Source organism: Phocoena sinus, chromosome 8 (genome assembly GCF_008692025.1).
Source record: "Phocoena sinus isolate mPhoSin1 chromosome 8, mPhoSin1.pri, whole genome shotgun sequence".
NCBI lineage: Eukaryota > Metazoa > Chordata > Mammalia > Artiodactyla > Phocoenidae > Phocoena > Phocoena sinus.
The window spans coordinates 442101-455597 of NC_045770.1; the positions used below are offsets into that span (position 1 = coordinate 442101).

Consider the following 13497-nt stretch of genomic DNA (forward strand, 5'->3'; position numbering starts at 1 on the left):
AAGATGAAGTGCTTTTACTTCACTGGTGGCTCCTTCCTCGCCCCAAGGAGTAGAGGACTCCTTGGCCCATGTCCTGATGCTTGGGGGACCAAGGCTCTGGAGCTCTTAGCGCTGGTCTCCTGGGCACCCCGGTCCCTTGATCACAAATACACCTCCACTGGCCGTGTGTTCACTGAGACACTGGGTCCCCTTCCGACTCTCAACGCCCACCCTCTCCTCCGGCACAGGGGCTCAGAAACCTGCCCCTCCCCGCTTCCCCACGCCTGTCAGGGGTGACACTTCCAGAGGCTGTAAGCTTCACTGCCAGACCACCAGAGGGACGGCGCTCAAAGAGCTGGAGTGTTCCAGGGGCGATGACTCAGACCCCACACAGATCAGTGCCCAGAACAGGCAAAGCTCATAAAATCAGTGACTTCACAGATGCCCAGGAAGGGACCTTGTGCACATGCCCCCAGAGGACGGGACCGGCCGTGATTTGGACCACAGAAAGCGGCCTGGTTCCGAGGCTAAGTGACCTGCCCTCGCCGAGGAGCCTGAGAGGCACGGGAGGAACGGGGGTCTGGAACCCAGACAAGCAGGGCAGAAGCAGCTAAGAGACAGGCTTCCAAGGGAGGTGGGAGGCGGGAGGCCGGTGCCCACCTGGCGGCCCTCCCCTCTGCCGACTCTGCCAGCTAACGTCTAGGGTTGGAGAGACGCAGAGCTCCTGGAGTGTTGCTCAGTGACGCGCTGATGCTGAGAGGAAAAGTCCTGAGTGGGAGCCATGCCCAGCAGGCATTCTTGTGCTAGCGGAGAATGACAGGCTCAGGGCCGAGGTTCCTGGATCCCAAGTAACACGCTAGAGGGGGAGGCCAACCAAGACAGAGGATTACACTTCTATAAACTCCAGAAAATGCCAACTAATATCCCGTGGCCGAAAGCAACACATCAGCGTTCGTGGGGAGGCGGGAGCAGAGAGATGCAAGAGGCACATGCACTTTTCTGGGCTGATGGATGCCTTCACTATGGTAACCATGGTGCTAGCTCCACAGGTGGGCGGGTGCAGACGTCAAAACCCAGCGTGACATATATACACTAATATGTGTAAAATAGATAACTAATAAGAACTTGCTGTATAAAAAAATAATAAAATAAAATTTTAAAAAAGAAGAAAAACATTTCAGATGTGGAAAACACACACACACACACACACACACACACACACACACACACACACACGGACCCCAGCAGACTCCACCCGCTGAGCATGCGGTTTACTGTCTGACCACTATACTGCAGTGAAGGTAAATTTTTTTTAAGACCATCGTTCAAACTAAAAAGCCGAAGGTTGAAATCTTCCTCAAAAGTCATCTTGGTCCTCCTGTTTCTTGGATATGATGTAATCAAACAGCTGTGATTGACCACGAACCAGCCCAAGAAAAACAAAAGCCGCAACCCAGCAGCCCCTCCCCCACCCAGACACCTGCCTTCTGATCCTGACAGCTCAGGGGCAAAGCCGCTGGCTGAGCAGCCAGTCCCTGTGTGACCTCTATCGCACTGGCTACACCCACATTCCCTACAACAGCTGGGAGCTGGGCTCCCACTCAGCTAATGACCCGGTCACCTTAGCGTAAGGCAGGAAGAGGGAACAACGAAGAAGGTGCTGGGCTACCCTGGTGGCGCAGTGGTTGAGAGTCCGCCTGCCGATGCAGGGGACACGGGTTCGTGCCCCGGTCCGGGAGGATCCCACGTGCCGCGGAGCGGCTGGGCCCGTGAGCCATGGCCGCTGGGCCTGCGCGTCTGGAGCCTGTGCTCCGCAACGGGAGAGGCCACAACAGTGAGAGGCCTGCGTACCGCAAAAAAAAAAAAAAAGAAGGTGCTGGCTCTGGCCTCCAGACATAGTCCTTGGTGTCCAGCCCAAGCTGGACAGCAGGAATTGGGCGAAAGTCATCCATGAGGGTGATACAGTCCAAACGAAGCCCAGAAGACAAGTATTCCAGAGGACCCTAAGACGTGGCCCTGAACTAATTCAGAGCTTCTCTGGCCTCTATCTTACCTGCTGAGAAAGACAGCACAGCAGGAAAAGCCACGCCTTTCCTAAACATGCCAAAACTCTTCCAGGTCGTGAGTCACAGCCATTCACCCTCTGCTGCTGTTCCTGGGTGGCCCCACAAGCCGCCCCCCAACCTACCCTTCCTGCGGCCACTCCACCAGGTGGGGACACGTTCGCTCACCTGCGAGAGCCCGTGCTTCTGCACCTTCTGTCCTTCCAGACACAAGTACCAGCCTCCTTCCCGCACCTCCTCCTGCGGACCGTCAGGGTGTACTACCTGGCCCACCTCAAGTCCCTCGGAGCCACCCTTCATGGTGACCTGTCTGGGTTCCCTGCATGGGCTGCTATATCCCTGACCTCCAACAACAACGCACATGCTCCTCGCACACCTCGGGCCTTTCTCCCTGGGGGTGTGGGCTCCTGGATACCTGGCTGTACGCCAGAGGCTCCTGCTGCGTCTCCTCTGAGGAATCCCTCTGGGGTGTGCATCAGCCTTGTGTCTACAAGAGCCAGGGCCGGTCCTCAAAGAGGAGGGACTGGGATCATAGACAGGATGGAAAAGTCTTGGAAACGACTGGTCAAACAAGATGCCTCCTAAGTTTTCTGAGCCCAGATGGAGAAGAGCACCATTTCCTTCTCCCAACAACCCTGTGACACCCTCCCCATCTCCAAAACAGAGATGACGCCTAAGTCTTGGAAAGGCGTAAATGGAAAGAGTTCTCTCCCTCCCGAATGTCCCTATCTCCCAGAGGAAGTCCAGAGGAGTCACGAGGGGAGCAGAAAGAAGATAAAGCTGAGGGTGGCGTGCCTGCCGCAGGTCCACGGGCTCAGCCTGCAGCCTCCATACTAACTTCCCTGCCAAAGCCCTTGTCGCTGCTGGCCTGCCAGCAACACTGGAGGTTTTGAATATGGAAAGTGCCAGGCATCGACCTCAAAAATAGGGTCACAGACACAGTTTAGGAAAATTCTAGGCTCGGGCACCCACACAGGCAGTGGGTAAATCATTCTATCACTAAACGCACTCCCAGACAACTCTTTGTAAGGGAGGGGGGAGAGTGGGAAGGGGTGAGCTGGTGACCGGAGGAAGAGTGGAGAGAGAAGACACATCAATCCGAGAACGGAGCAACTACACCCAAAGCGAGAAGCTTGGAGGACCCGTGACCGCGCTGGGCCGGCCAGATGGACCGTCGCTGGGAGTCCTTGGAGCTCTGGCCTCTGCCGACCAGAGAAGCCTCGCAGCAGGCTTGGCAGTAAATGTGGGGACCTGGGAGAAGAGCTGGGGATCTGGGGCTCAGCAAGAGGGCTAGGGGCGCACAGAGCTGGGACTGTCGGAGAGGGGTCTGAGGCCAGGTCTGCGGACTTCCCGCGGAAAAGGATGGGGAGCCCTGGGTACAGACGCCCGGGGACCGGGAGCGCAGCGCCTGGCGTCACCCAGGGCACTGGGGGCGCAGAGGGATCGGGCGCCGGCGCTCCGGATCAGACGGGACCACAGGCCCGTCCCCGTGGGGACTCGGGCTCCGCGGGCGGCTGTGCGCGCGCTCCCGGGCCGGCTCCCCCGGCGAGAGGGGAGGCGAGAAACCAGGTGTGCAGGACAGGGCGTCTGCTCACCTGAGGAGCACCAGTAAGCTCAAGATCACCAGCAGCAGCAGTCCAAGCATGCGGCCGGGCCTCCGCCGGACGTTCCACTTGGGCATTCCGCGTCCGCTGCACCTGGACCCGCTTGCTTTCCAGCCCTGACTCTGAGCGGAAGCTCGGCGCGGGGGCGGGGCCGCGCGCTGGTCGCCGGGGCAACAGGCCGCTGCTCGCCCCGCCCCCCAGTGCTCATTGCCTGCAGCCCGAGGACGCGCCGGAGAGTGGCAGACGGAGGCCCTTGCCGTTTCCAGCCACACCTTCGCCCAGGATGAATAAAATTCTTATTCTGGCACAAAATTATGTCACAAAGGAGGCTATGTAATATGTGGGCAAAATTTATGCTTTCTAGCAATCACAAACCCACCTAATCCCAAGAACAGAATTCAGATTTTACTGAAAGAAAATCTGAAACATTTTCTAGGGAGGCTGATGTTTCTTCACAGCATCAGAGTTTCTAGAAAACACACACACACACACACACACACACACACACACACACACACACACCGTTGCATGTTTTCAAACCATATCCTGCGCTTGTAAAGCTGCTACGAATACAATGAGATTTTACTTCTGGAACAAAACAAGGCGAGTTTAGTGTGAAGGGTTCTTTTTGTAGCATTCAGCAAATATTTAGTCAGGTAGCAAAAATGAAACCCAGGAGAGAAAAAAACAAATGAACAAACAAAGGGGGGAAGGCCTAGCGCAGTGGCAGGGGCTCGCTTGGGGCTGACAGCAGGGCCAGAGCCGCCCCTGGGAATCCCGAGAGCAGTCTCTCCCCCTTCGCCAACGCTCCAAAGTCAGTACCTTCTGTCCACGTTTTAAGCCATAACTGCCTGATAGTTGTTAAGACTATGATGAAGGTATTTTGGTGTAATTGGGATAAAAGGTGGCCCATGAGACATATGGGGAAGGTGTCAAAGGTTAGTCCCCTTTCCACCCACGGAGGCGCACCCCAGCCACGCCCCCCCCACCCCACCCCCGGCCCAGTCGGCCCTGGTTCCTGGTGATATTGCTGAGCAGTGAACAGCACAGTCCATTAAACACCATGGCATCCTTAAGTTATTTAAGCAGTACCAGCATCTCCTCTTTTTTTCAGATATTAGCTTAAACTTGTTAACATGGGCTATAAAAACCCTGAAATCCTTAGCCCAGCCCTGTGTCCTTTGTTTTTACTTATGAGAGATAAATGTAAATAACTCAGTGCTAAAGAAAAAATCATTACGCCTTAACCTGCTGGGAAGTGCAGACCTGTAGACACACCCTACTCACGGTTTAAGAACAGTTTTACTTTATCTGGACTTCGTGATAGCAGGACGGTGTGCAGAGGTAGCTCTAATCCAGATGTGTTTGCTGAGGAGACAAGACTGGGTTTTTTAAATTGTAGCAAGATACACCTTCAAGACAGTCCTTTGCAAAATGCTTGATTGATCTTGACCCCAAGCCGACAGAGAAATACTCAAATCACTGGGCATGGAGGCTACAGTTCAGTGAACTGTCTAATGGGGCTATAAACAAAGTGGGCTGGCTGGGTGCGTGGGAAGATCGTACCTGATACAGGGCGATCATAAACCGCACAGGCTGCCTTTCTGATGCCAGGGGTTCAGAAAATAGAAAAAAAAATGTTTTCTTAAAAAAATGAAGTCCCGTTGATATCCTCAGGCCACCACTCTGAGTCAGAACTCCAACAGACCTAGAGCTCGCAGACCCGCCCTGAATTCCCGCAGCCCGCATTGCCGGTGGGAAGCAGGTGTGAACGAGGAGCCGGGAGAGGAAGAGCTGCTCGCTTGGAGTCAGCACGGGGCGACTCTCCAGAAAAAGTCAAAATAGTCACGTCAAATTAACGGCATCGGCTGTTTAACTTTTGATTTTTAAAGGTGACAAACAGGTTCATAGATCAGGTATTCATTCATTGGCATATCTTATTTCTGAGCGCACTGTGTTAATGCCTTAAATATAGTGTATCCGAATTGTAGGAAAACACGTGACAAAATCTCCCTTCAAGTCACTAGGACAAGATGCAGGATGGGCCTTCTGTGTCAGAACAGTCCTGTGGGCCCTGGGCCCTCACCCCCTCCAGCTCCTTTACTCAAGTTGCTGAAGAGTCTTGAGCCAAAACACTAAGAACAGGGGGAATTCCTGGGACTAAATGAGTGCAATTTCAACCCTGGACGAAAAGAAAGTAGAAAGTCCTTGTCCTTGGAAAAAGACAAAGGAAAACAGATCCAAGTTCAGATGGGTAGTCAAGGCCTCTCACCCCAAAGGCACGTCGCTGGGGCTGGGAGGGGCCTGTGTGTTTGCGAGGGATGCACTGCCTTCAGTGCTGGCCTTGGAGCCGCCAAGATGCCACTTTTCAGGCTGAAAAGCCAAGGTCTGATTCAACAGCATTTCGTTCATTAAGAAGGAATCCACAACTTTTAATGTCCACTGTGTGCTGAACACTGTTTTAGGTGTTTGGGAGGTATCAGTGCACAAAACAGACAAAGATCCCCTCCCTCTGAAATTTCTGTTCCAGCTGAGGAAGAAGGATAACAAAAATCAACAAATTAATTAGTAAACCATAAAGTGTGTTCAAAGGTGATACTGACCCCAGGCTCTTTAATCAACAGAAATTGATAAGAGGCCACGCGAGGAATTCAGGCAAGGCTTGACTGGGACTCGCTCTGCAGCCCAGGTAGCGAGAACAAGTAACAGGTGCCCTTGCTGCTCCCTTGAATGGGGTGAGGGTGGGGCAGGTCCAGGGGTCCGGCCGGAGGCGGGGCTTAGGTGGTCTGCCCGCCCCCTTGGTGCTGTGTGTGCAGGGATGGTGCACAGGACCCTGCTTTTGCCCCCAACACCTCAGAAGTGGCAGTTGGGTTTGTGGCCTTTTTGTATCTTGTGGTTGATAATTTGCCCCCCTGCACGGCCCTGCACTTATTTTTAGTCCCTTATAGTTTCTTTGTATCTGTTGTTAGAGATGTTTGTCCAGGTGCAGGTCCTGCAGCAAAGGGCCCAGGGCCCAGCCTGTCTCAAAGGTAGTAGATCCAGAGCATAAATGAAGCGGACAAAGGAACACTGCGGGGGGGGGGGGGGGGGGGGGGAGCGGTGCGCAGAGCAGGTCTCACAGAGAAGGCATCGCTGAGCAAAGACCTGAACGAGGAGCATTACCTGCACGCAGGTGGCGAGGAAGGGGCAGCCAGCCAAGCAGAGAGGACCTCGAGTGCGGAGGCCTCGGGCAGGGGTGACGCCTGGCCTTCCAGGACTGCAGGGGGTGGGGGGAGGCAGAGGAACCAGGGCCAGGTCAGGCAGGCCTTCGGGGGCAGAGCTTTGACTCAAAGAAACGGAACGGGGGCAGGCTCTGGGCGTGGCATCCGTTACGCTTTAAAAGGTCACTCAGGTGCCAGGAGCTGGCAGCAGTGGAAAACAGGAGACCCGGCCGGGGGCTACCGCAGGGGTCGCGTGCCAGGTGCTGCTGTTCAGACAAGTGGCAGCTGGCGTGGAGACGAGTCTGGATTCCTGGATCGTTTGTGGGGCGAGAGAAATCAAGAGGATCCAAGAAGGACTCCATCACGCTGGGATGCCAGTTTCTTTTATAGAACAGAGAGGGGGAGGAGGTGAGGAAGTAAAGTAAAAAGGCCACTGGTTTTGCCTGGCTTGGCCAGCTTCCAGGAGGGGATGTGTTAATTTCTTCTTTTCTGCAGCCATTCACAGGTGGGCAGGGTCAGATTGTCTCCCTGTGAGCTGAACAAAGGCACTTCAGTTTAACATTCGGGCAGCGGGGCAGGGTTCCCTGAGGCAGGCCATTGTGTATGATTATAATAACAAAAGCACCGAAAAGCAAAGTTTAACGTCAAAGAAACAGATCCAACGTGGAATCCTATTTTGCTCTTCCGTGTTGGAGTCCCAGAAGCCCAGCTTGGTCAGGGGGGTGTTGAGCCATCAAGGAGACGTGCAGGTGGAGACACCACATAAGACTTTGGTGACTGTGATGCAGGCAGGTGGGGGGGGGTGTTTTGGGGAGACTGGAACGGGTTAGAGGAGGTGGAGGAATCTCGGTGGATACAGATGAGTCTCGTTCATGGATATTTGCTGGAAGATGGAATAAATAAATGGGAATGTAGCTGGTGGCTCATGACCCTGAGTCGAGGGTAATGCCCTGTTTTCATTTCCAGGTGGGAGAAACCACAGCATGGTACACTGACATGATCGTGATCAAAGAGAGTGAAAAATCACTGAAGCAGGAGAGACAGTGGGGGAATTTCTGGAGCTACATCTGAGTAGGTGCCGTGGACAGGTTAGTGGCCTGTGAAGGGCAGGCTCTGGGGTGAGCAGACAGGGTCACTCGAGACATCATGCTTTCTCCGCGACAGACAGATTTCAAATATAAACAGTGTGACACTAATCAGAAATGAGAACTAGCCTTGTCATTTGAATTTGTTGTTAATATCTGAATGTATGCATCTGAGATGTGACGTAAAGTGAAACATTAAAATTGTTTTGGGGGCTTCCCTGGTGGCGCAGTGGTTGAGAGTCCGCCTGCCGATGCAGGGGACACGGGTTCGTGCCCCGGTCCGGGAAGGTCCCACATGCCGCGGAGCGGCTGGGCCCGTGAGCCATGGCCGCTGAGCCTGCGCGTCCGGAGCCTGTACTCCGCGACGGGAGAGGCCCCAATAGTGAGAGGCCCGTGTACCGCAAAAACAAAAAACAAAAAACAAAAAAACACACTGTTCAAAAAGTATCTGAGGGGGCTTCCCTGGTGGCGCAGTGGTTGAGAATCTGCCTGCCAATGCAGGGGACATGGGTTTGTGCCCTGGTCTGGGAAGATCCCACATGTCGCGGAGCAACTGGGCCCGTGAGCCACAATTACTGAGCCTGCGCTCCGCAGCAAGAGAGGCCGCGATAGTGAGAGGCCCGCGCACCGCGATGAAGTGTGGCCCCCGCTTGCCACAACTAGAGAAAGCCCTCGCACAGAAACGAAGACCCAACACAGCCATAAATAAATAAATTTAAATCATACGGGCTTCTAAGAAGACGTCTGCTTAAAAAAAAAAAAAGTATCTGAGGGCTTATACACACAGAAAACTCTTTCATTCACATGTAGACCAGCAAAGCATCAATGAACGGGGGAAAGAGTGGAGAGTCTGAAAAGCGGGCAGTGAGAACAGATCCTTGGATCCCAGGGGACTGTCAACCCCTCCAGGAGCCCTGAGAGCTGATGGGAAGCTCCACGGGAGGTGACAGCAGGGAGCCCCGGACTGGACAGACTGACCTTGTGCTGGAGCCGGCCTTTCCCCGAGGGCCCTGATACACGGCTGTTTCCAGCGGGCACCGTCTCGGCCTGTTGACGATGCAGTTCGGCACCTCCCCCACCAACCTGCGGTTCTGCTGCTGCTCTCTCATCTCCCCTGTCTCCCCGGAGTCCTCCTCAGCTCCCCGCTCACCGTCACCCACACCCACTTTGTCTCTCGGGGTCCCCGTCTTCGGGTCGCTGGCAGCTCCCCACGCCCCTTGCAGGCAGGCCCCGTGGTCCCCCTCCTGGCTGGAGGGGCAGCAGTTGAACGGGGCGTCCAGCTTCAGGACGGCCCCGCCCCTCTACCAGACATGGCTTCTGAAAAGCAGATCTTTTGAGGTCTTCCCCGCTCAGCATCCATCCGCGCTCTCCATTGTCACAGAATAGAAGCCAAATCCTTGGCCCACGAGACCTGTACAGGGGAACACTGCTGGGGGATGGGGCGGGGAGGGCGAACAGTGACCGTCTCCGAGGCTACGGCCCCAGGGGTCTTGCTCTTCCCCCTGCCCCAGAAAGCTCCGGGGCCTTGGGGGGTTCCTGAGCCCGCTCGCAAGGACCCCCGCCCACCGTGCTCGGTTCTCAGGCCTCCCGTGTCCTGCTGGCACCTGCGTGGCCCCAAACAGCAGCTGCCCTGACAGCGGGGACCGGGAGGCTGGGTCCGGGAAGTGCGGTTTCGCTGGCCTGCGGAATGGGAAACAGTGTTTATTCTGCAGTAAGTATAGCTTCACAGGAAGCTGTAACGTGGACGTTCGTGGGGTCCCCAGTGCCCCACACTGGCTCCTGGCACACACGGCATCAGCAGCGTGAGACGTGCGGGCACAACCCGGGCTCGTCCAGGTGCCACCAGCGTGTGCAGAGTTCCACGCGACTGTCTCACATCGGTGGCCCTTGTGGCCGCCCGCATGATCCCGGTGCAGAGCTGTTCCCTCCCCACAGCCTCCTGCACCCCTGATGGCGGCTCCTCTCCTCCCCCGTCTAATCCCAGCTTCCATCTCAGTAGCAGCATCATTTCTGGAATGTTCTATGAAGGGGTCACACGTGCACAGCCCTGTGAGCTTACCTTTGCATTCACCTCGCTTCCCTGAGGGTCCATCCGAGTTCTTAGTGTCTAGCTGACTTCGGGTGATGTGTCTTGCCCGTTCCTGCATGGGACTGGCCGCCAGCTACAGTATCACATGGGTGACGATAGCTTTTCTCCAGTTGTTCTCTATTTGTTCAATAAACATCGAGTTCCTGCTTGATGCCAGGAACGCACCAAGGAGAGAGAGATGAATCAGGTGTATTTCTGACTCTGACAACCTTAAAGCCCGTGGAAGAATTTACAACCCATTAGACCCACAGGATGATTTATAGACAAAATGGAAAACAGTGATATTCCAGATTTTCTGTGGAAAGACCAGAATAGTGTGAGGGCCTCAGGGCCGCGATCTGGGTGAGGCATGAGGAAGGTAACCAGTGGACTGTCCAGGCGTGTTGTTTACGTTTGTATTGTGTATACGGCTCTTTACCAACGCCTGAGAAAATGGTGATGTTGATAACGTGACGATGCTGTAATGGTGTGAAGTTGAGGAGTGAGATCTGCATCCGAGCTGAGCAGAACTGCACCGGAAATGATCCGCAGGCCCCACGCGGCCGAGGCCTGGCGGCTGGAGGTTCCCCTGCCCTCTGCTGGCCTGGAGAGAACGGGCAGCTGCTCCTCCTGTCCTGTGGGGATGAATTTCCCTGTTTGTGAGGACAGGAGGGCATCACCTAGAAATCCCCCCTGGGCTTTGGACCACGGAGCTGGGTGACGAGACACCAGCCAGGAGACAGTGGAAGGACCAGAGGACACGGAGCGTCACCTTGCTCGCAGATAGTGAGGTTGGACACACCTGAGGCGGAGATGACCTTGGCTCCCGGGGACCCTGCCCCGGTCCCCTCTTCCCCTGCTCACCCACTACTTGCCACAGGTCACTAAGCATCTGGGATTAGGTTTCCAGCTGCAGAGACTTGTCCACTGGGTCTCCCACTCTACCCTGGCCTCAGTGGCCCCCTCCTCTGTCCTCCCAGGGGGAGGTAGTATTGGGGAGTGACGTGGGGATGCACACTTTGTCATGGCCCTGCAGCAGCCGACCCTGTCCCCCTGACATAGACAGCATTCACTCACACGGCGTCTGGCTGATCTTAATTCCCAGGAATGACAGGCCTTTCCAGTGCCAAAGAGACGACAGACTTTGGGTGAGAAGAATATATATGGAAATGTTCAGATAAAGCAGAGGATGGACCACAGGACATTTACTGTGGAGCTGATGAAGCTGGGACTTCTGGGATCCTGGGAGAAACCTCAGTGACTTGTTCTTTGCTTATGTGTTTCTGTAATGTTGGCAAAGGGAGATGCAATCCTGCCGTTTACCTGGAAGAGGCAGACAGGGAACAGCTGGTAATCGGCACTGACTGACTACCACGAGTCATGATTTAAATATTTTAAAGTCTGTCAGGAGATGTGCAAGTTGAGCGAGACACTTAACCTCCCTGCAGTTCACTGTGCTCGTCTGTGGGATGAGAGCGCTTACTGCAGTCTATTCCGAGCCTTCTGTGGATTCTCTCACTTGATTCACCAGTTATCCTATGAGAGAGGAACTTTTATTCTCTCCAATTTACAGGAGGAAACAGGCAGAATTTAAGCGATTTTGCTTTAAGCTGCAGCTGGAGGCAAAGCTGGCAATCAAAGGTCAGGGGAGTCTGACTCCAGAGCCCAGGCTCAAGGGAACGGCAGCACGTTTTCAGCAGGGCTGTCCTGCAATTCAATTCCAATAAATTAACACAACAAACATCTCTTGGGTGTAACCTCCTAGGTGTCTGTTCGTGCAAGGACCCCCCTGTGAAAACTAGGAGATAGTTTACAGGGAAGTGTTTTGGAGAAGTCCTACTGTTTTTAAAATAACTGGGCAGAGACAGGACTTCTAATTTATCAAATCTATAAGGGATAGAGATGCTTTTAACAGGTGACCGAAATCCTCCTCTGTTCAAACATCCATATACTGGAGTGGTTAATTTCCCCTCCCCCATGACAGGGTCAGAGTAGAGGCAGCCTGAGGAGACCTGGAAGAGTTCAGACCCCTTGGCGGTACAGTTGTAACTGAGGCACCGCGTCCCTGGCTCAAGCCCCCCACCACCCCCGAGCCCCAACCCCCGGCCGGGTACTCTGTGCAGGCCTGGTCCTCGATGCCACACCACGAGCAGCCTTCCAGCCCGTCAAATCCAGCCATGTCGGGCTGCATCTGGTCACCTGTGCGCGTCCTGCGCCCACCAGGGCCCCTGGCAGTGGATTTCCTCAGGACCTGTCTGCTCTGCTTCTGCTGGTTTCGCTTATGGACCAGCTGAATGGTCGATGACAGAGATGAGCTCCAAGTTCACTGTGTTCTTGCCACAGGGCCCGAATTCAGGCTGCTGGCAAGCTGAGCTCTAGTAAGTAACCAAAGGCGAAAGCACGTGTGTGCGTAATCCCAGCGGCTCACAGAGCTCTCAAGGGTACGAACAGCATACCTGCTCTGGCCTTGGGTCAGAACTGGGTGCTGGAAGCATCCCGAGGACCTGAAGGCCGTCCAGGCCCCAAGGCGGCACCACACCCACTCTCCTGCTACCTGGCAAGTTCAGGCTCATACAGCCTCATCTTGCCGGCTTCAAGAACCTACTGACTGGCCGGCCTCACGCTCTGTCTTTCCCCACTCAAATTCCTCCCCCACAGGCATCCCAGAATGTTCCTCTCAGTGGATTAATCTCATCACATCTTCCTCATTAAAAGCCTTCCGTGGCTCTCCACTGCTCGGCCTTATTAAGGCTGCATCCAGATTGAACTTAAATCTTTCCATCCCGGGACCGCCCTGCAGAAGCAAAGTGTCAACAGCTCCCACTCACAGCCTGCACTTTTCCTGCTCCTGGTTCTTTCCTGTCTGAAGCTGACTTTCTTGGTTATCTTTAAATACCACACATCATCATAAAGGCTTAATTTGAATTCCTACTTTCTCCATGAATTCCTTCCTACAACACCTGTGCCGGCATCACTGTCTCTTCCGTAGACCCGTCGTTATCTTGTACTGCAGCTGTGGAGTTAGGCTTCTGAAGGCGGAAATTTAACTTCAGCTTCGCGGCAGACCCACAGCCTGTCCCCCTGCACTACCCAGTACAGTGCCTTAGACTTCGAGGTCAAAACAGAAAACACCTGTCGTAGCTAAGGGCACCTATGTTGGTCTCTCTAAACACTGACTTATAGTTAAAAAAATACCTTGGATATTTCTTTTATAGAGATGAGATGAAATAATGCAATGATCGTTTATAACAGGGTTCTCTAAAAAGTCTACATCTTTGGGTATTACTTTAAATCTACTTTCATAAATCATAAACACTACTTGCTTTACAAGGCCATTAATAATTTAAGGAACATATTTTTAAAAAGTCAACTTGGTCAAGGGGAGATTTTTGTTTATTATCCCAAAGTCTAGTTAAATGTTTAATTAAATGTAATAAAAATTTTTAAAATAGTCGTGAAGGCTTATTTAGAAAGAAAATAAAAACCAGTAGACCTGAA

At 53.9% G+C, this 13497-nt stretch overlaps 1 protein-coding gene across 1 annotated transcript in view; it reads right to left on the minus strand.

The window, feature by feature from the left end:
* The window catches only part of GLB1L2 (galactosidase beta 1 like 2), a 32799-nt gene extending 22965 nt beyond the window's left edge, over positions 1-9834 (minus strand). The window contains exons 1-6 of the mRNA XM_032639639.1: positions 9722-9834; positions 9498-9611; positions 8910-9179; positions 6809-6902; positions 5355-5470; positions 3638-3827 (exon numbers count right to left, since the gene is read on the minus strand). Coding sequence (XP_032495530.1) covers positions 3638-3827; positions 5355-5470; positions 6809-6902; positions 8910-9179; positions 9498-9611; positions 9722-9834 — 897 coding nt within the window. The remainder of the gene's footprint in view (positions 1-3637; positions 3828-5354; positions 5471-6808; positions 6903-8909; positions 9180-9497; positions 9612-9721) is intronic.
* Between the last annotated feature and the right edge of the window lie 3663 nt (positions 9835-13497).